The sequence below is a fragment of the Silurus aristotelis genome, assembly GCF_946808225.1.
Source record: "Silurus aristotelis genome assembly, chromosome: 17".
NCBI lineage: Eukaryota > Metazoa > Chordata > Actinopteri > Siluriformes > Siluridae > Silurus > Silurus aristotelis.
The window spans coordinates 14,701,660-14,724,481 of record NC_139590.1 but is presented as its reverse complement, the minus strand read 5'-3'; the positions used below and the strand labels follow the sequence as shown (position 1 = coordinate 14,724,481).

Sequence of the window (22,822 nt, the reverse complement as noted above, 5' to 3'; positions counted from 1 at the left end):
TTTAGAAAATGGCACCAGCTTCCAAAACATGAGCTACTGCAACATCTAAAAAGGTCCTTTATTGGAATAGTGCCTTATCCATTACTTTTACACAAATGATTGACCTAAAGGCAGCTCAATGGATTAAAGACTAGCAACCTGCTTAGAGACATTTTGGTAGAGGCTAGAAGGAGGAAAGTTTACATACATTTTTGTGAATTTTTAAACAATTTAATCCTTTCTCTACTAATTAGAAAACTAACAGCAGAATGTTAAAAAAAATAAAAAAATAAATAAAAATAGCAAACCATTTTTGTTGTAATTTTCTTACTCAATAATTTTATCATGAGTTTTTACAACAAAGTATATCATCTTTTTTTTTTTTGTCTCTTGAAAGCAGACATAATTCAGACAGCCATTGTGGTTTTATATTTCTAAGAACCTCCTGGCACAGTTTTCAGGATCTACACTGACAGAGCCAGATGCCAGTCTTGCCACAGAAGGAGCCATACTGGCTGATCTTAATCTTTTTTACTTTCTTTCTGAAGCATAATAGGTTCCATATTTCACAACAGTTCCCACCTCCTTGATGCACTTGACCTTTGTGCAAATGTAATGGATGAATGCAAGACATTTTCAGCACAATGGATTTGATTTAGGAAGATTATAAAACAATGTTTAAAGGTGAATGGACAAACAAAAATGCATTCATTCTCATTATTTCAAATTTAATCTGATCTCTCAGCACTTCAGAGAACTAGTCATATGTGGTAACATAGTGCAAAGTATAACCCTAAAACCAAATATAATGCTTTTTAATGGTTTAATTTAAAGGTATCTATCTATCTATCTAATATTAAAAAAATTCCCTTCAGTGCTAAACATTTCCTCAATTGTGACTGACAGGACAAGGTGAAAAGTGTCTGCAGTTAAATTGCTACCACTTAAAACTCTTGCCTCTCTGCCTGTCTATTACCTTTCTCTCTCAGGTAACATTTAAACCCCTTTAGCAGTGCTTCAAGAAAGCATGATTTCACACAGCGTGTCCAAGTCAGATTGAGTCATACCCTCTGTTGTTGGCTTTACATCTTCTGCATTTAACGAAATTCATTATCTAGTTTGGCTTGAGCTTGGACTAAAAATTTCTCCTTCATAAGTTTGTCTTTATAACAAGGGTAAAAAAAACCCTGCTTTTAAAAACCCTGCAAATGTCTCCTCGAAATCTTCTCAGCATTGCTCCCATCACTGTCAATCCAGAATTGTTAACTAAGTTTGAAAGGGTGTCCCTCTCAACAATAGTTGACAGAGGTGATCTCTCTTCTGCACTAGCATTTTCTGTATTCTGTACAATCTGGAATATCTTTTATAGCAGCTGCCTGAACGACAGAGAACGGGTAAGTCATCCTCCAAGGTGCTGTTGGATGAGCACTAAATTAAGAAAATTTGTGCCACGTATTGTCTTTTGGGCTACCTTGGACTAGCACTATGATATATGTACCATTTTTCAATGGTATGTTTGTTTTTAATTATTTAAAAAAATCGTGTAAAAAAATGAACTCTGTCAGGTCAAAATGCTGTTTACAAATTAGTAATTCATGTCCTCTAGCAACCCACAGTGTCAGATTTTAGGAAGGTATGCACTCCAGTTTTTAGCAACTATCATGTCTTAAAAAATATGGCCACCATAGACTCTAACTCTTGTCACAGAACCACACTTTCTTTTCTTAGTTTACATACTACTGATTTAGCACAGGTGTTAAATCAGTACACACACAGACACACATACACACATGAAGCATTATGCTCACTGTAACTCTTGTTCTTTGATGTTTACCAAGCTTTTGATACCTTAATTGCTCCTTTCTACCCCTTGTTCTTTTTTATTTTGCCCTATTCCAGTTTTGTGAATGAAGAAGTGCAAAACACATTAACAAATTAGAAAACACTAACAAATTAGAAAACAAATTAACAAATGCAAAAACAAAATGACAAATTCGAAACAAAATAACACATCCAAAAACAAAATAACAAATTCAAAAACACAACAAATCGAGACACCTGTCATGCAAGATATAGAGGAATTTTTTATTTCGATTAGTGCACCTTTAAATATAGGAAAATAACAGAAGTAAACATTGGCAAGCAATGAGAAACTGTTGTACTTCCTGTATATCTTGAATGACAGGTGTCTTGTCCAATTATCGGTAAGTGTTCCATTCACAAACCATACCTACCTTTTCTGGTTTGTCTGACTTGTTGTTGTGTTTTCAGATTTGTTAATGTGATTTCGCATTTGTTATTTTGTTTTTGGATTTGTTATTTTGTTTTTGCATTTGTTATTTTATTTTTTTGCATTTGTTAGTGTTTTCTAATTTGTTAATTTGTTTTCTGATTTGTCATGTGTTTTGCACTTCTCGGCCACCGTACTTTGCACTTCTTGGCCACCCTGTTTTTTGACCACGTTTTGGATTATCATTTGTCCTTGTATTTCATACTGCAACATAAAACATTTGAAATAATACAACAATTTTTTTTTTTCTTTTACAATGATTTTGATTAATACCAATAACTACTTAGTTATTTAATAATTGTGGTGGGTTGATTTTCTTTAAATCAATGAAATGATTACTAAGCTCTTGTAGATTGGTGGTGCTCAAAGAGCTTTATGTGTTTTGTGTAGATGGTTAAGATCCTTTGCTTTGAATATCATGTTTTCAAGTGTTTCTATTAAACTAGTGGAACTAGTCATTAAGGGATTGGTAGACTATAGAAAAGACAAATCTAATGTCTAAAAAGGCATATGAGAAAGTTTCTCATTATTAGGTAATATTCAGACCATGTAGACACCTGGACTGTTAGGGATTATTCTAGGCACTATTAGAATCTCAAGCAGAAATACACAAATGACTCTAAAGGCATTTCCCCCCAATAATTCAAACATTATCTGAACATGATCATGCCTAGAACTGTCTCTGGTTGGTATGTAGTACCTGTTCTATATGAGGCTAAACACTTTAAATAAAAAAAAAACAATTAAATAAAAAAAAAAAAAAACAGCGGCACTACCAGAGATAATAAAAATGTATTTCAAAGAACCATTAGTAGTTTCAAATTACTTTAAAATGTTCAATAATTTACCCAGGAAGGTACAATTGGTTGCTAGGTTAGTAAGCTAATGGTAATTTACTTAAATCAACAACAAAAAAAACTTTCTTGCCAGTCACATTCCTTTTAAAAATGTTTAAATGGGACCAACACTGTGAATACAGAAAACACTTGATGTGACTGCCAAGCCACCTTTAGTAAACACACTTTTGAAGAAAAAAAAAAAAATCATTTAATACAATGTACATGCCAGGAAAAATATAACAGCCTAACTGACCTTGTGGTGACAGCTGCAGCATAATTACATTTTTAACAAAATTTTCTGAAATATAATGAAGCATTTAATCAATCAAGCTGGTAATGAATAACAAAACATGTTTTCCTCTATCTTAACTACATAATCCAATGCAATGAAATGTTTTAGTTTCAATAGTGTTTCTTATAGGTCAAGTGGGGTGAGTTTTTCTGCAAGATACTGTGTAACAGAAATTCTCCTTGACAGCCACATTTATGTTGCATTATATTTCAACTGGTCTGAAATGGATTCGGAAGTGTCAGTGCAGAGGGGTTCTGGTGGGACTCCAGAGAATGACTAATGCAACTTTAATGAAATGAGGCAAGGACAATCCACAGCTTACTCCCAGCGGCCATGCTGTCCAACAATATCCTAAAGCTCAGGGTAGATAACAGAAGTGATGGCTAAGTGTTTATAGCCTTGTTATTACTTGCTATACCATTTTTACAATTTTTAAGGCTTTCATGCCTATACATATGTTATCTATAAACAAATTAAATGTAAAAACAGCCTGATATTATAAAAAAAATGTTATTTATAAGTCACATAGTGAAGTGGTCCCCAACCCCTGGGCCGCGGACTGGCACAATTGGTACCGGGCCGCACAGAAAAAAATACATATTTTACATTATTTCCGTTTTATTTATTATCTAAATCTGAACTATGTTTTATTTTGGAAAACTACTGGATTCTCTCTGCCACATCTGTCTATGATTCACTCTTGATGCCTGTCAAGATGCTTGCCTCCGTAGCATGTCTTACCTACATCCCCTACCTTCTTAAAGGGGCTGCTCCGGCCGGTAACACATTACTTTATCACACATTACTGCTAAATTAAAACCACTAAGCAAACAAAATGAACAAAAAAGAACACAGTGGATTCACGTTTATTATTGTATTTATAAAATACCAGTTTTTATGCCAGTTGTATCATTTTATTTTGTTGTATTTATCCGCCACATCTCAAAGGCCGGCCCTTGAAAATATTGTCTCATATTAAGCTGGCCCGTGGCGCAAAAAAGTTTGTGGGCCGCTGATGTAGTGACACTTTGTGATGCTGTTTTTTTTTGTTCAGGCTGTCCATATATTTATATATCTATGTCTATTTGGCCAGGATTATGAGTAAATTATCTCAAGAATGAGTGGTGCTTGTAAGAAGCTTGTAGGATTTACTCAGCATTATCATTATAAGCTTATATAGTCTTCAGTAGTTTACTTCCTCTTTAAAATATGTATAAATAGTATTTGAGGCATACAAATAAACCAGTGATGTTCACGTCTATAAGCTCTACTTGTTTTTTTTGTTTTTTTTACAACACAATCACCAATAACCATAAATAATGCAAAAAATAGTGTAACATTTAACACAAGTAGTTAAGTATTAGCCAATTCCTTTTTCATAACTCTAAATCCACATTTTTATTTTGGTGCCTTTAAAGGATGCTATATAAAATCCCTTTTAATTAAGTGTGGCGGTGCCAGGTTGATTATTTTAACTTATGTGTGACTGAGATTTAAACACTTAAAGCATCATTTTAAGATATTTAGGAAAGACATCATGAAAGACGTCATGCACTCAGCATAATTAGTCAGTATGAAGAAACATTACTGCACAGTTCAACAACCAGAGACCACATTTTAGCACCAATAGATCACATTAAGAGTCCATAACAGTGGTATAATATTTAAATCCCATTAAAATGATTCACTTAAAAAAAAAAAAAAAAAATCATGGAATAAATGTCATTTTGTCCACTAGTAAAATGCAAGCTTGCCACAATTACAATTACACATGAGATCATCAAGGTCAATTAAAACATTGCAAAATCTGGAACCCAATTCTTAAAACACAGATTACAATTTGACATGAACTTGGATTTGCCTGCCCTTTGGATCTTAAATTGTAAGCTCAAACCCGGTCATGATTACACTTGGTTAACATAAACAAGATTACCGTATTTTTCGGACTATAAGCCGCTACTTTTTTCCCACGTTTTGAACCCCGCGGCTTAAACAACGAAGCGGCTAATTTATGGATTTTTCCTGGGTTTTTCCCGGTTTCACAAACTTCAAGCTAAAAACTGAACCCCATAACATTAGACCAATAAAATTTCCGAACGGAAACGAATAAACGCACCTCACCTGTGTTCTGAGCTGCACGGCATCGTGAGAAAAACTTCCACCGGTGGCGCACGACGATGACAAAAGATAAACTCCCCAGAGAAATACAGTGGTACCTTGACCTACGAGTTTAATTCGTTCCGTGGACGAGCTCGTATCTCAATTTGCTCGCACATCAAATCAGTTTTCCATATTGAAAATACTAAAAATGGCATTAATCCATTACAACCCTTAAAATGACACCCCATTTTTATGTTTCATGGTTTTAAATGGGAAAATACATTTCTAAATAACAACTCTTTTATAAAAACATAATAGAAAGAGTATGTAAACATATAATAAGGTTTTATTCAGTGTATTTTCCTTGGAGATGAGACAACTTGAGGCGATAAGCGGAGGCGGAGGGAAAACTCGTTTTTTACTATCACTCCTGTACACTACGTATCCCTAAACTTTAAAATTTTTACTTTTCTTTCTTTGCTTATCTTAATTTTCGTCACAATCTTTGCTTTCTGGCTTCACTTCGCCATCTAGCAGCGGCGTCTCGAGCTCGTACCTCAATTTTTTGCTCTCGTGTAACAAAGCAAAAAAATCGACAGAGTGACCGATCGTGCCTCGGAAAACTTGTTCATTAATGCACCCGTAGGTCAAGGTACCACTGTAGTTGTGAAAGGAAGGAGGAAGACAGTGAACAATGATTTACTTGGTCGGCTACTGTTTAGATACAAGCTGTTGTAACGCGTTGAGTCTGGGTGATTTTTCTTGGCAACAGCGTTATGGGTTAGTCAAAGAAACTTAGAAATGAGCATCAGAAAATAAAAAAGGACATAATCCTCGGTCTCCAGACACGCAGTAATACCGGAGGTATGCAGTGGCATGCTATTCCCAAAATACCGCTATGCTCCTAATAGAAGCGCAACATATTGCATTTAGTGTCTTTCGTTAAAGCCTGTGTCAAGTTCATTAGTTCAAGTCAAGTCAAGAAGCTTTTATTGTCATTTCAACCATATATAGCTGATGCAGTACACAGTGAAATGAAACAACGTTCCTCCTGAACCCAGGTGCTACATAGAACAACATAAAACAAACAGTACAGAACAGAAGAACACAGGGCCGAGAACTAAGATCCTCGCCACATAAAGTGCATGTGTGCAGCTGGTGCAAACAGTGCAAAAGACAACACAAGACAGTGCAAGACAACACAGGACAGTGCAGGACAATACACAATACACAAAATATAAAATAAAAAAATAAAAAATGGAAATAGCTCCGCCAGTAAAACCTGTCGTAACAGAATAAGGTGCAGTGTAAACAGAAAGATGTAAACAGAATTTGTGCAATTCAGCAGTAGCAGCAATCAAAAATAGAGTTAACAGTAACCAAAGGATTTGGACAGAATATTGTGCAAAATAACAAGTCCCGGAATCAGCAACAGACGGCATGTAAACATTTTGCGATAGTGAAAAATGTGATTGGTATTGAAACCTGGGTGAACGAAGTGTATGATGGGTGTTGAGTCCGGTTTGTGCGGATCAGTCACACAGTTGTGTGTAAGTGTGTGTGTGTGTGTGTGTGAGAGAGAGTTCAGTTCAGTTCTTTGTTGAGGAGCCTGATGGCTTGCGGGAAAAAACTGTTGCACAGTCTGGATGTGGCGGGCCGTATGCTTCGGAACCGTTTCCCTGATGGTAGGAGTGCGAGTGTGTGTGATCATCCACAATGCTGTGTGCTTTGCGGATGCAGCGTGTAGTGTAGATGTCCATATTAGAGGGGAGAGGGAAGAGGGGAGATGGTTCCAAGATGGCGCCGTGTCAGTAGCTCGCAGCGGCCGCTCCGGACCTGTCCGGTCCTCGGCATCGCCTGCGGCGGACGGGCGGAGAAGGGGGAATCGGAAGCGCTGCGCGAGAAAACAGAAGCGAGCGGGTGCTAATGCTAGGCTAAAAGCTAACCCTAGCCGGCCCGCTCTACCATCACTACTGCTGGCAAATGTCTGCTCCCTGGACAATAAACTAGACTACATCAGACTCCAACAAGCTACTCGGCGTGAGTTCAGACACTGCTGCGTTTTTGTGTTTACGGAGACGTGGCTGAGCGACAGAGTTCCGGACACCGCCATCCAGCTGGACGGGCTAGCCGCGTTTCGTGCCGACAGAAATGCAGCTCTGTGCGGTAAGACTCGCGGCGGCGGTCTGTGTGTTTACATCAACACGGAATGGTGCAAGAACTCTGTGCTTGTTTCTACCTACTGCTCATCGCTGCTGGAGTTTATTGTTGTGAGATGTAGACCTTTTTATTTACCCCGGGAATTCACCACCGCTATTGTGCTCGGAGTGTACATACCACCTAGCGCTAATGCTAAAGAAGCGCTCAGTGTGCTCTACGGGACCATTAGCGAACTTCAAAACACACACCCTGACGGATTGTTTATAGTCGCCGGAGATTTTAATCACGCAAATCTCAGGACTGTGCTCCCTAAATTTTATCAGAATGTGGACTTTGCAACCAGAGGAGAAAACACGCTGGATGTTGTTTACACAAACATCCGGGGCGCATACCGGGCGAAGCCCCGCCCCCACCTCGGCTACTCAGACCACATCTCTGTTATGTTGATCCCAGCATACAGACCACTCAGCAGGCGTTCAAGACCAGTTCGGAAGCAAGTGAGAACCTGGCCAGCAGGATCCATGTCTGCTCTCCAGGACTGTTTTGAATGCACTGACTGGGACATGTTCAGGGAAGCTGCAACCAACGGTGATTTCATCAACTTGGAAGAACACACGTCAACAGTGACCAGCTACATCGGCAAGTGCATTGATGACGTGACTATCTCCAAGACCATCACTACACGCTCCAACCAGAAGCCGTGGATGACCGCCAAGGTGCGTGCGCTGCTAAAAACAAGAGACTCTGCCTTCAGAGCAGGGGACAGGGCGGCCTTGAATACAGCAAGGGCCAAACTGTCCCGTGCCATCAGAGAGGCGAAGCGCGCACACACCAAGAGAATTCACGGCCACTTCCAGGACAGTGGAGACACCCGGCGCATGTGGCAGGGCATCCAGGCGATCACAAATTACAAGACCACATCACCTGCTTGTGACTGTGACGCCTCCCTCCCAGATGCGCTGAACGACTTCTACGCCCGGTTCGAGGTGCAGAACAACATGGTGGCGAGGAAGACCATCCCTCCTCCCAGTGACCAGGTGCTCTGTCTAACCACAGCTGAAGTGAGGAAAACTCTATGCAGAGTTAACCCACGGAAGTCTGCTGGACCAGACAACATTCCTGGCAGAGTGCTCAGGGAATGTGCACAACAGCTAGCAGATGTCCTCACCGACATCTTCAACATCTCCCGGAGCAGCGCCACTGTTCCTATGTGCCTCAAGACGACGACCATCATTCCTGTGCCGAAGAAGTCTTCTGTCTCCTTTGTGCTTCGAGAGGCTCGTCATGAGGCACATAAAGACCCAGCTTCCACCCGCACTGGACCCCATGCAGTTCGCATATCGTCCAAACCGCTCCACGGACGATGCTATTTCCACAACCCTTCATCTGGCCCTCACCCATCTGGATAACAAGGACTCTTATGTAAGGATGCTGTTCATAGACTTCAGTTCAGCATTCAACACAATCATTCCTCAGCACCTGATCGAGAAGCTGAGCCTACTGGGCCTGAACACCTCCCTCTGCAACTGGATCCTGGACTTCCTGACTGGAAGACCTCAGTCAGTCCGGATCAGAAACAGCATCTCCAGCACCACCACACTGAGCACTGGGGCCCCCCAGGGCTGTGTGCTCAGTCCACTGCTGTTTACTCTGCTGACTCACGACTGTGCACCAATGCACAGCTCGAATCACATCATCAAGTTTGCCGATGACACGACCGTGGTGGGTCTAATCAGCAAAAACGACGAGTCAGCATACAGAGAGGAGGTGCAACGGTTAACAGCCTGGTGTGGAGCCAACAACCTGTCTCTAAACGTTGACAAAACTAAAGAGATGGTTGTTGACTTCAGGAGAACACAGAGTGACCATTCTCCACTGATCATCGCTGGATCCTCGGTGGAGATCGTCAAGAGCACCAAATTCCTTGGTGTTCATCTGGCGGACAAGCTCACCTGGTCACTTAACACCAGCTCCATCACCAAGAAAGCCCAGCAGCGTCTCTACTTCCTGAGAAGGCTGAGGAAAGCTCATCTCCCTCCCCCCATCCTGTCCATGTTCTACAGAGGGACCATTGAGAGCATCCTGAGCAGCTGCATCACTGCCTGGTTTGGGAACTGCACCGTCTCGGATCGCAAGACCCTACAGAGGATAGTGAGGACAGCTGAGAAGATCATCGGAATCTCTCTCCCCTCTATCATGGACATCTACACTACACGCTGCATCCGCAAAGCACACAGCATTGTGGATGATCACACACACCCGTCACACACACTTTTCGCACTCCTACCATCAGGGAAACGGTTCCGAAGCATTCGGGCCGCCACATCCAGACTGTGCAACAGTTTTTTCCCGCAAGCCATCAGGCTCCTCAACAAAGAACTGAACTGAACTCTCTCTCACACACACACACACACACACACACACACACACACACACACACACACACACAACTGTGTGACTGATCCGCACAAACCGGACTCAACACCCATCATACACTTCGTTCACCCAGGTTTCAATACCAATCACATTTTTCACTATCGCAAAATGTTTACATGCCGTCTGTTGCTGATTCCGGGACTTGTTATTTTGCACAATATTCTGTCCAAATCCTTTGGTTACTGTTAACTCTATTTTTGATTGCTGCTACTGCTGAATTGCACAAATTCTGTTTACATCTTTCTGTTTACACTGCACCTTATTCTGTTACGACAGGTTTTACTGGCGGAGCTATTTCCATTTTTTATTTTTTTATTTTATATTTTGTGTATTGTGTATTGTCCTGCACTGTCCTGTGTTGTCTTGCACTGTCTTGTGTTGTCTTTTGCACTGTTATAGTGTAGACATTGTAGGCTTATAGACAGGTGCGGCTTATTTATGTTAAAAATAAAAATCTTTGTCAAATTCAGTGGGTGCGACTTATATAAGTGCGCTTTATAGTCCGGAAATTACGGTAGCTTGTTAATCATAAACAAAAGTGTTATCCCACCCGAATTCCTCTCAATCTCACCAAGGATTACCACAATCACCAAGAAGACACCTGTTGGCCAAAGAAGTCTTCTTTGTTCCCCCTACAAGGCCAATTTGCAAAAGCTCAAGAACGCTAAATTAATATGGCCTGCCACTGAAAAGGCTACACAGACAAGCTAAAACAATTCTTATGTCTTCTATCGCAATCAGGTTCAGCTCTGCAACCTCACACACTTCAAGTGTAAGCTAAAGCACATTATTAAAAAAATGCGGAGAAAATCACTGCCTGCCACCTCTCGCCCTCACAGTCTTGTATTCATCTTGGGCAGAAGTATTGCACAGGCTGTCCCTGTCTGTAATGGGCAGGGTTTCAGACACCGACCTGCTGCCAATTAATATAATAAGTAAGAACAAATAAAATAATATTAAAATATGAGAATGCAGCATATAAAATCTAACAGTAATTTTTTGTCAAAGGGCTCCCCAATGTACTGAACACAAGCAAAATGATTTCACATGTAGGCACAGACTAGCAAAAACCTGCAGAAAAATTGCAGGCAAGCCTAGCTGTTATTAAAGAAGAATGAAATAATGAATCATGGCAAGTTGCTATGTTTATTGCACACAGCCAGTAAAAACTAAGAATGCAATAAAAATGCAGTATGTCATGTTCTTTTCCCCTTACTTCTTTTAAAAATGTTTATGATAAGTATGTGTATGATTCACAAAAGATGTAATTGGTAAACACAGAAAGACAGACAGCTATCTTACTCCCATGAGTTTGAATCAGAATGAAAGACAGATAAGATGATGTATTATTGCTGCCCACTTGTTTAACGATTGTTTGGTGTATTTAGCATAGTACAAGGATTTGCATGCTCAACACATATGTCCACAGGACAGAACTGTGGAGATATTTGGTGCAGCTGTTTGTCTGCTATAGTCCATATAATAAAATAGCTCCCTGCTAACAGGCAGACTCTAAGTAGGTGGATTAGGGGTTGCTATATCCTTCTCTTATGAGTCCTGTGATCTCCCTGCTCCCTTCAAGGTCAAGGCTCACTCCACTCGGAGATTGGCGGCCTCTACGGACTGGTCCACCCTGCTGACCTTCGTCAGGTTCTATAACCTCGACCTTAGAGCCACTTCCAGCTTTTCTGTCCTGCCCTCTGGCTGTGCTCTTACACACTAGGAAGGTACTGGTTAGTGTGGCGTGATTGGACTCTCGTTTCCAAAGTGTTGTAACACAGCTTGAGTTCCTGAAAGGCAACGTCTCTAGGTTCCCTGAGGGAACAAGACTCCAAGCCACACTCCCTGCATCCCTGCCACGCTTCCTTCTCCTTTCAGAGGCTAGCGTTGGCTCCACCACATGCACGATTTATGCTTCCTGGTCGTGATGTCACCCCGCCGGTAATCCGTTGGCCGGATAACACAAGCGTTCCCAAATCGTTGCGAAGCAGCGTCTCGTTCCCTCAGGGAACTAGGGGTTACACACTTAGAGATGTTTAAAGGAGCTGTGAGACCTGCTTTGTTATATGGTTTAGCGATAGTGGCATTGAATAATAGACAGGAAGTGGAGCTGGAGGTAGCAGAGCTGAAGAGCTTGAGATTTTCAGTGGGAGTGACAAGGATGGACAGGATTACAAATACATTTATTAGAAGGACAGCGCATGTAGGACATTTTAAAAGACAATGTGGGGAAGGCTAGATTGAGATGGTTTAGATATGTGCAGAGGAGGGACATGTGGTATATAAGTAGAAGAATGCTGAGGCCAAGAAGCAGGTTTATGGATGTGGTGAGGGAAGACATGCAGGTAGTTGTTTTGAAATAGTCAGATGTAAAGGACAGGTGGGTATGGAGATGGATGATCCACTGTGGCGACCCCTAATGGGAGAAGCCAAAAGAAGAAGAGGTTTATTATTGGGGCATACATGGGAAATGGCTAATGTTTTAACAGAAAGAGAGACTAAAATCTATGGGATGTCATCCATAATCTTTCCGTCAATGGTAAAACAATTATATTAATAATAAAACAGGTTTGGAAATTGTGGTCCAAAGCACACATTGACCATGATTTCATGCATTACTGCAATATACAGCATATGAAAAACAAAAAAGCTAATATTTTTTAGTTGACTGAGAATGTCAGTGGTGTTCATCCTTCCAGTATATTTCCAGAGATTTCCAGAATCTATGCCAAAGCACACTGAAGCATTAAATTGTATTAAATTTACTCAAAACCTTGGAAATCTTATCTTCTCCTTGTGGCATAGTATCAACGTTGGAGATTTTAGTGTTTTGCATGCAGTGAAATGTGGTGGGTAGTAGGAAGCAAGCAAGCAAAAAAAAAAAAAAAAAAAAAAAAAAAAAAAAAAAAAAAAAAAAAAAAAGAAGCTCTCGTGTAGAGAGGAGTAGATCAACAGGCAATCCAATCTCATACAAAATTCACAGGGTTTCTAACAAAAGAGATGGATTTCACATGGTTTTATACAAATGAAGAAACCAGAAAAGGTATGACTACTAAGCCTAGCACAGCAGTGAGGCAGATGATTGCTCTCTCTGCTACTGTACTACGCCCCCACCCTGCAACCACATCACACACTGCTATTCATTATTATTCAGTTGAGAGAGAGAGAGAGAGAGAGAGAGAGAGAGAGAGAGAGAGAGAAAGAAAGAAAGAAAGAAAGAAAGAAAGAAAGAAAGAAAGAAAGAAAGAAAGAAAGAAAGAAAGAAAGAAAAAAAAGATGGAAAGAGTGTTCTGTTAAATATATAGAAGGACACAGGGAAAAGATGAATAAAGGACTTAAGCCGATCTCTGGGTGGAAGCATTTAAAAAGAAGGACAAACTGGCATTAAGTAATTAATGAATCAGCTGCCTCCTCTCTCTCTTGTCTCTCAGAATCTCTTACCCTTTCCTTCTCTGCAAAATTCAATGCTGTTAAACTAAATATTATTCCCTACTTAAAGCTCTGGCACAATGTAAAATTTAAAGCAGAGGAATCTTGCTTAATAATGATAAAAAATAATAACAACCTTTTTCTTACTACAGTCCACACTTTACTTTCCACATAACAGGCAAAGAGTTGTTCTTCCCATCTAAGCTAATTTAATGTCAGTGGTTATATTCCATAACCTTGTGGTTACAATTTATAGGCCCGTAGTCTACTTTCTAAATTATTGTGGGGTTTTTATTTTTTAAAAGAATGCACGAGAACCAAGAAAGATTTCTCAATTTAACTTTCTATAACAATACACTAGTCAACAGGGCTTCAGTGGGATGCGATTTCAGTCAGGGAGGTAAATGTTCAGCTGTGGTATAAAAGAGGCAGGCAGTGGTAGACAGTAATGCAGTAAATGTAAATTGTTACTGTACTTAAGTTCGTGTATTTGTACTTTACTAAAGTATTTTTTTTGGGGGGGAATTTTACTTTACTTTACAACAGTCAAACATCCTACTTTTTACTCAACTACATTTTGCGAAATCAGTCATTCCTTTTTATTTGTGAGAGGATAAAAACCTAACTGGTCAAGCAAGCAGCAAGCCACCAATCAGGGTGGAGAGAACTTGTTTTGATTGCCGTTTGGTGGCATCTGCGTGTCATTAAAACAGTTCAGCAACAGTTGAGAAAGCAGTAAGCAGAACATTTAGAGAGTATAGAGGGATGGTTGAATGATTTAAATATTAAACTCCTGACTCTAACTTGCCAGAACGACCGTGGCCTTATTTGCACGAATCTTTTTAAATAATTGAAAAGAAGGTGTTTCATTCTATTAATAGATTGGTGTTAAAAGTAATTTTAATTAGGAGTATTTTCTCATAGTTAATTTAGTAAGTGTCTTGTGACAAAAATGATAATAGGAACATAATAGCCATGATAAATCATAGTACTTTGGATACTTAAGTAATTTTTTTTTTCAAGTAAAAGTTTTACATTTTACCTAGTGCATCTCTACTTTAACTCCAGTACATGGTTTGTGTACTTCGTCCACCACTGCCTACAGGTAACGCCTGTCGCTTCCCACCTTTGTCTTATTACATCCAGTCTACTTAATACTATGTTAGTGCTTGTAAGAAGAAAGAAGAGTGGATCTTGTGAAACACATACTCACACACACACACAAACATAGCATGAATTTGAACTTGACAGCATGAAAGCTGCAAGTTCAAGAGTGCAAGTCTGTAGAGCTGTGAAGCTGAAAGTTTTTTTTTTTTTTTTTTGAGTACTGAAAAATGTGGGCTCAATAAACATGAGCAAGGATTGCAGGAAACATTCTGTCCACCTTCCAAAATTTTCCTCTACACCACCACTCACTAGATTCTCTACATTGGTGCCATTAGAAAAAAAACTATTGCTTTGTGCTGGTCTTGTTGGATTGTGCGAAATCTGAAAGCAATTATTATGAGATAATGTTTTACAGTGAACAGCTTTAGGAAAGGGATGCACTTATTATCCCAATTTACTGAGGATTAAATTACATCAGTGTGTGCCATTCACACATAAATGGGCTGGTTAAATGCTTGATGATATGATTCACAACTTAGTTTACAATGATAAATTGAAATGGTCTAAATTGGGAATGTCAGGTGCAAGTCAGTTGGCTCCCCAGTCCGAGTCAAGCAGTGGGAGTATGCAACAAATGGGGTGTGGTCAAACATCAACAGTGGATGGAGAAAAAGAGTCTGTTCCTGTTGGTTTGGGTTTAGTTTTAAATAAACAAAAGAGCGGCACTCGGCTAACATTCCACCTGTCTCCAGAGTCTTCTTCCACACCCTCACATACTGGGTTGTAGAGTACCCATCTGCCAACCTGAAACTGATGAATGGGGTGGGGAATGCATTTTTTAACAAGCAACTGAATGATGAATAGCAGTACTTAATACAGGTGCCATGTGTCTAAACCAACAAAAGTAAGTAGAAAAGGTTACAGAGAATTTGCCAAAGAAAAGGATCCAAACAGGTTAATATTTGGTAAACATTGTACATGGCAATATTTTCTAAATCCTCCTTTTGTCCATCTCTTACTTTTCCCACTTGTCATTGTACAATACTCAAAACTAGGCTGTTATTGAAAATGAAATACTGGGAAAGAGAAATTTGACAGTCACAAAAAGCATGCTATGTTACTAATGCATGCTAAGTTCCAAGCTCACAATGTCAGCAGTGTTTCAAGGCCCCTTGTAGAATTTCACACTGTTCGCTTATTCAGAATCTGTTGTTTTTGACATTTTGCTTGCATCCCCGTTGACTGCTGCTGATTCACTCATCTAAATCTTTCATTATTTTTCTCGAAAACTTTATGTTGGTGTTTACAGTTTGTGAGTGCATTTGTGTGCTTATAAGCAAAACAGATGGAGAAATGTATCAATTCTATAAATGAACTGTAGTTGGCCCACTGAAATCAGTGCACAGGATTTCTCCTGACCCTCCCAATTATCGCTTTGACACCGAGTCAATCACAATGTGAAGAGTGGATCGCCCTCACCATTCAGTGTGTGTGTGTGTGTGTGTGTGTGTATGAATGTGTGTAGGAGTTTGCATATTTAGCACTGTGCAATGGGATTAAGAGTATTTTTTTTAGTTTGTGGTATAACTGCATAGAAAACAAGAGCATGCAAATATTATCACAAATCATATTATAATGAATTTGCATAAAGTGATTAAGGTGTTTGTCAACATGTCTACAATTTTGAAGTTACCAGCTAGCAGTCGAACATTTAAAATAATTAATGCATTAGAAAAAAAGAATAAGATTTAACCTGATCAGAATGCTTTGTTTTCTCATTTGTTTATTTTGCTGCTGCTCTGCCTCTCCTTCTATTTGTTCTATTCCTATGTCCGTCCTATCCTCCTGACTTGAGCTGTGTTCATATTACTGCCTGACTGGAAATGTTAAGCATATTGGCCTATTAATTCCTATTGTTTAATGCATAAATTGTGTTTTTTTTTTTTTTTTTTTTGTTCTTTTAATGGAACAAAATACATTCATTTTTATACCCATGAAGACTGCGAAAATATATGTGTGAAAAACCCTCAAGTAGTCAACAAGCAATCTTCACAAGTCACAAGAAAACCTCAGGCATTCAAATCATACAAAACAATATGGAATTTTATGACACAATACAATATGATATAACGCTAGAAATATAATAATAAATGTATTTTGATTACAATGAAATAGAGAGAGGCTATTTTAGTATTATAGGAACACATTGCTTCATCACCCTACTAACTTATTAACACAAAGTATAAATACCTTATATGAATTTTTTTACACCAATTATTTTTTCTTTAGTTCTTTTTGTCCAATTTTAATATACTCAATTCTAACCAATAATAGTTAGTTTACCTTTTGTCCGTTTCAATTGTGGCCTTTTAAACTGATGCATTGAGCCAAATCACCTGATCATTAAACCCCAATTACCCACCCTAATGTTTGTGCCACTATAAACTCTGTGTGTGTGTGTGTGTGTGTGTGTGTGTGTGTGTGTGTGTGTGTGTGTGTGTGTGTGTGTGTGTGTGTGTGTGTGTGTGTGTGTGTGTGTGTAAAATTTGCAGAATGCAGCCATAGAGGCTATTGGCAATATACTGGCCACCTCAATACAAACCAATCTAGAATCCTATATTTCTCCTATAATTCTAAGAATTCCTATAGTAAGGAATCTTTAAACCCTCCCATTTACTTAGCTGTACTGAATCAGTTGATGCATGCTGCTTCAAACTGCCTAAACACTAATAAAACAAGCTGAAAATTGAGTAATGTTATCCCTGTACCTTCGGTTCGAATGGTGAAGGGAGAGTCTCCAAGCCGTTTGGCTGAGAACTGGCCCCCCAGAGAGGTCATTAGGAAGCAGAGACTGAAGAAGCCGAGCCCTACTACGAAAATCCTGCAAAGAATGGAAGGGGAAAAAAAAGATATTAGTGCATCCATTATTGTGGCACAAGCTCAAAAGGAGAAATGGCAGTCAGAAAATGTAATAGTTTAATAGTAATATAGTTATTTTATGGTTTGAATTATAATGCTTTGCAAGCTATTGTTTGCTCGCTCAGTATGTCTGCTTTTTGTATCAAAGCCAAATTGATTTTCTGTCACCCACACAAATTATTACTATACAATGTATGAACTTATGTGGATGCTGATTGTAGTTTGCAAACAGGCATTTATAACTAAGCCAATTGGGATAATAAGTGCATCCCATTCAGGTTTAAGATTTTGACTGTAAAATAGTGTCTCATAATGTAGTGCACACAATTGGCTAAAATATTTTTTAAGAACAACTTTTATTTAAAGGTAACATAAACTGCTGATGCACAATTTATGCAGTTTTGGCACTCCTGGACAAATTAGATATTTTATTGATTTTTGAAATGAAGTGAACACAATCTTTGCATCAACTATTTTAAATACATTTTGGCACAAATATGAATGCAGTTATTTTCTATATGACAGAAATAAGGGAAAATACATATTAATTAGATTGTAACTGTTGCATGTGCAACGTTTCGGACACTTTAATAAGACAGTACAGTAACAACCCCTTTGGGCAGATATCACAGCCTGCAAACACTTTTTCTAGTAAGCCAGGAATCTTTTTATTCTTGTTTATTTGATTTTCACCCACTGTTCATTGCAGAATTCCTCCAGTTGAGAGATATTCTTGGGCCATTTTGCAAGCACAAAATGTTTAAGACCTACCAAAATTTAAAAGTGATATTTAAGTCAGGGCATTGTGAGTTCCAGAAGTGTCAGTTTGCATTTTATAAACTAGTTTGTGATGGATTTCAAGGTTTGTTTTCACTGTCCTGTTTTCTCATCTTCTGTTTTTGATTGATTGTGCACATTGTGTCATGTGCTTTTAAAATGTACTTATATTGCTTGAAATTATTTAGCTGTACAATATTTCCTGTGCCACTGGCTGTCACACAACCCCCAAGGTTCAATAGATCCACTGTCCTGTTTAAGAGTTGGCAAAGTGATCTTTTCTTAAAATGCTTTGCCTTTTTTTTTTACTCCAAAACATACCTTCCTGTGTCAGCTAAACCTTCCTGTAGGTCATTCCTGTCATTTAGTGATTTTGCTTTACGTTTCTGCACAGCATGTAGGCACTTCTATCTGCCTTGGCGTCTTCAAATCCCCCTAACTGCCATTTCTTAATGACATTTTGCCCAGTTTAAATTGTGAGCTAAAAGCTCTCCGATAACCTCTTATAGCCCGCTTCTATTTTGCAGGCATTACCTAGTTTCGTTTTTAGAACCTTAGTCAGCAGCTAAGCACATGATTTAAGTGTTAGCACAAGCTTTAAACTGTACAAGAAGTATTACACATTATACAGTTAACAGTTCTTGACTCTAGTAATGAGTAATTTGTGGCCTTACAAGTTTATTGTTTTATGAACACCTAGAAGGCTGTTCAACATTTCGGACATATTAAACATTTAAAAAAATAATAATTTGCTGCAGTGACACTTCAGGTGCACATGTGATTGTTGAAATATTCTGTATGAGGGCATAGGTTTGCAGTACTATGCTGTTCTTGAGCATAATTAAAATTATGTTTAATAATTAACTAGTGAAACCCTTCTTGGTCTATATTCTTGGTCTATATTCTTGGTCTTGGTATTAATATTGTGATGTTTTAATTGCTGTTTTTTTTTTCAGCATCATTCTTCTACAAACCCAAACTATTTTCTCCAAACAAAGCTCATATAGATGTGAAACTTATTCAGTAGATAGATCTTCCTCCTGTTGGACAAGAGAGCTCAGTCACATTAGCCTGATGGCCATTGTGTACAAAAGCAAGTCTCACCATGCAGCCCTCAATCAATCAACACAGAAACAAACAAACAAATAACTGTTTATAGGTTACTGGGATAGCTTGCATGAAATAAAACCAAACCCTGGGATACATGCCTGATCCTTATACACACCTCTTGAAATCCATGTACAGCTACCATGAATAATTCTCAGAAATGTATTCAGGTATGGTTAGATTCTGGCTGACTGTTTCTTTAAATTTCCTCACCATGTTTACTTGCTACTATATGCTGCTCCCTCATAGCCCATAGATTAGGAACAATTCACTTTAGAACTGACATGATTGTGGAAAGAACAATATGCAAATGGAAAATATTTAGTTACAAAGACAAAGGTGGCATTCAGAAAATAGCAGACATGGAAAAGCTATCACACATAACCCAAACTAGAATATATGAAAAGTGCTTGTGCAATGAGCATTGTGCTATCTTAGTATAATCTGATTATCCACTAACAGGTGCCACTTTTAAAAGGAAAGGTAACCAAGAAGATAGCAAGGGATTCAAATCAGTGCCACGCAAACAATATTTATAACAATAGAACTGTTTCCTGAAATTCTAAAAGGTAGGTATTTTGTTTTGTAAAGAAAACAGGAATTCAATGATTACAAACAATAGTTTACACTCCCTTTTTGCTCATTGACTATTAATTGTATGCACAAATAAATACACTCCTGGGCAAAATGAAAATAAACCAAGCCCAAAATGGCATAATATTTAGCTTTTATTGACCTTAACAACAAATTATTGGTCAGGATATTACCAACAATTTTACAAATGCACACGTGAGATCTCCTGTACCACCAATGTCCACATTCACCTCTAAAAAGCTAAAAAAAAAAAAAAAGGCGAAAATTCACTTAGTCTATATAGTCTTTTTCCACGCAAAATAAACAAACAAACAAAAAACCATGATAATGATTCATATGTATGACATAAAAGCCAACACTTGCATATCTTCACCTTTGTTCCTGGGCTTTTCTTTCTGTACGTTTACCCACAAATTTTGCAGCTATATTAAACTTAAACTATGACGCATAACTTTGGTTTTCGTGATATAGCATAAAAGCTTGAATCCCATTTTTTTTACTCTAAAATATTTTAAACATCAAGAGCTAAAAGCAATTAATTTGCACGTTTGCTTATTGATCCTAAAAGCAGCCCTATATACTGTACAATATAAATCACAAGTTCATTCTGTTGATGTTCAGCCTACATCATTTTTCCTGCTTCTAAATAACATTTAGCACCAAAAAGTAAAGCTCAAATAACTCAAGAACTGATTTCCAAAAAAAGAACCCCCATTTTTTTTTTTTTACAAGTGTTGCAAACTGAACACTGCTCACCTGAAGGGCTTGAACGTCAGGAGGCATCTTCTAACCACAGTCATGCCGTCGCTATTAAAAGCCATCATTTCAGAGCGGAGAGTAATAAACCGTGCGGTCCATCAGCTGCGCGTAAAAATAGTTTCCCCCCCTAAACCAAGAGTCGTGCTGATGTGCTTTATGTGTCGCTGTGTTTCCAAAGACTTCTTGAATGCGTGAATAGTGGGCGCTGAACAAAAAAGAGCAACGCCGCTAAGTCCAACGAGTGACACACAGAAAGTGTTTACAGAGTCCTCCGGCTGCGAGGTTAATCGGTTAGAGCGGACATTCGACTGAAGATCTCGAGGAGGAAAAGAGCAAAGTTCCATCTTCCAAGCAGCAGCAAAGGAACCACGATACTCCCTGTAGGGAAAGCATCTATCATGCGCCCTACTGCGCAAAGCACGAGCGGCTCAGGTAAACTGTCGAGAGCACAGCGCCATCACTCGCCTGAACACTGCTCTCTCTCTCTCTCTCTCTCTCTCTCTTTCTCTCTCTCTCTCTCTCTTTCTCTCTCTCTCACTCTCTCACTCTATCTAAGCTCAAAATTATTTTGCAACACTGGACTTGAAAAGGCATGCATTTAAAAGAAAACGCATAAAATGCATTGCACTGCCTCTTTAATTTCAGTATTAACCCCTTCTCTCTCACACACTACTATATCACATTGTACTCCCTTCTATCTCACACACTACTATATCACACTGTACCCCCTTCTCTTTCTTACACTACTATATCACACTGTACCCCTTCTCTTTCACTTTCTCACTATCACATCACACTGTACTTTGATCTCACACACTATATATCACACTGTGCTCCCTTCTATCTCACACACTACTATATCACACTGTACCCCCTTCTCTTTCTTACACTACTATATCACACTGTACCCCTTCTCTTTCACTTTCTCACTATCACATCACACTGTACTTTGATCTCACACACTATATATCACACTGTGCTCCCTTCTATCTCACACACTACTATATCACACTGTACCCCCTTCTCTTTCTTGCACTACTCTATCACACTGTACCCCTTCTCTTTCACTTTCTCACTATCACATCACACTGTACTTCGATCTCACACACTATATATCACACTGTACTCCCTTCTATCTCACACACTACTATATCACACTGTACCCCCTTCTCTTTCTTGCACTACTCTATCACACTGTACCCCTTCTCTTTCACTTTCTCACTATCACATCACACTATACTTCTCTCTCACACACTATTATCACACTGTACCCTCTTCTCTTTCACACATTACTGTATCACACTGTACCCCCCTTCTTACACACACACTACTATATCACATTGTACCCCTTCTCTTTTACTCTCTCACTATCACATCACACTGTACTTCTATTTCACACACTACTATATTACACTGTACCCCTTTCTCTCTCACACTACTATATCACACTGTACCCCTTCCCTTTCTCTCTCTCACTATCACATCACACTGTACTTCTCTTACATACACTATTATCACACTGTACCCTCTCCTCTCTCACACATTACTATATCACACTGTACCCCTTCTCTTTCTTTCTCTCATTATGTCATCACACTGTACTTCTCTCTAACACACTACTATATCACACTGTACCCCCTTCTTTCTCACACACTACTTTATCAAACTGTACCCCCCCCCCTCTATTTGTCACTATAACATCACACTGTTTCTCTTCTTCCTCTCACATTACTACTGCACATTGTCCCCCTTCTCTCTTACTCTATTACATCAAACTGTACCCCTTTCTCTCTCACACATTACTATATCACACTGTACCCCTTTTCTATCCCTCTTTCTCACTATCACATCACACTGTACTTCTCTCTCAAACACACATTCTCTCACATTACTACAGCATATTGTTCCCCCTACTCTCTCTTACATTTGCATCACACAGTACCCCTTTCTCTCTTAGTCACTATTACATCACACAGTACCCCCTTTTCTCACACTTTTACATCACACTGTACACATTCTCTCTCTCACTATTAC

The 22,822-nt window shown here is 38.9% G+C and overlaps 1 protein-coding gene across 2 annotated transcripts in view; it reads right to left on the bottom strand.

Annotated features, from left to right (window-relative positions):
* Positions 1 to 21,409, bottom strand: part of mgat5b (alpha-1,6-mannosylglycoprotein 6-beta-N-acetylglucosaminyltransferase B) — a 117,553-nt gene extending 96,144 nt beyond the window's left edge. Inside the window, exons 1-2 of one of the 2 annotated variants that reach the window (XM_083565820.1) lie at positions 20,786 to 21,409; positions 17,401 to 17,513 (exon numbers count right to left, since the gene is read on the bottom strand). In XM_083565820.1, coding sequence (XP_083421946.1) covers positions 17,401 to 17,513; positions 20,786 to 20,853 — 181 coding nt within the window. In that variant the 5' untranslated portion in view covers positions 20,854 to 21,409. The remainder of the gene's footprint in view (positions 1 to 17,400; positions 17,514 to 20,785) is intronic. The other variant, XM_083565819.1, reaches the window with a different exon arrangement.
* Between the last annotated feature and the right edge of the window lie 1,413 nt (positions 21,410 to 22,822).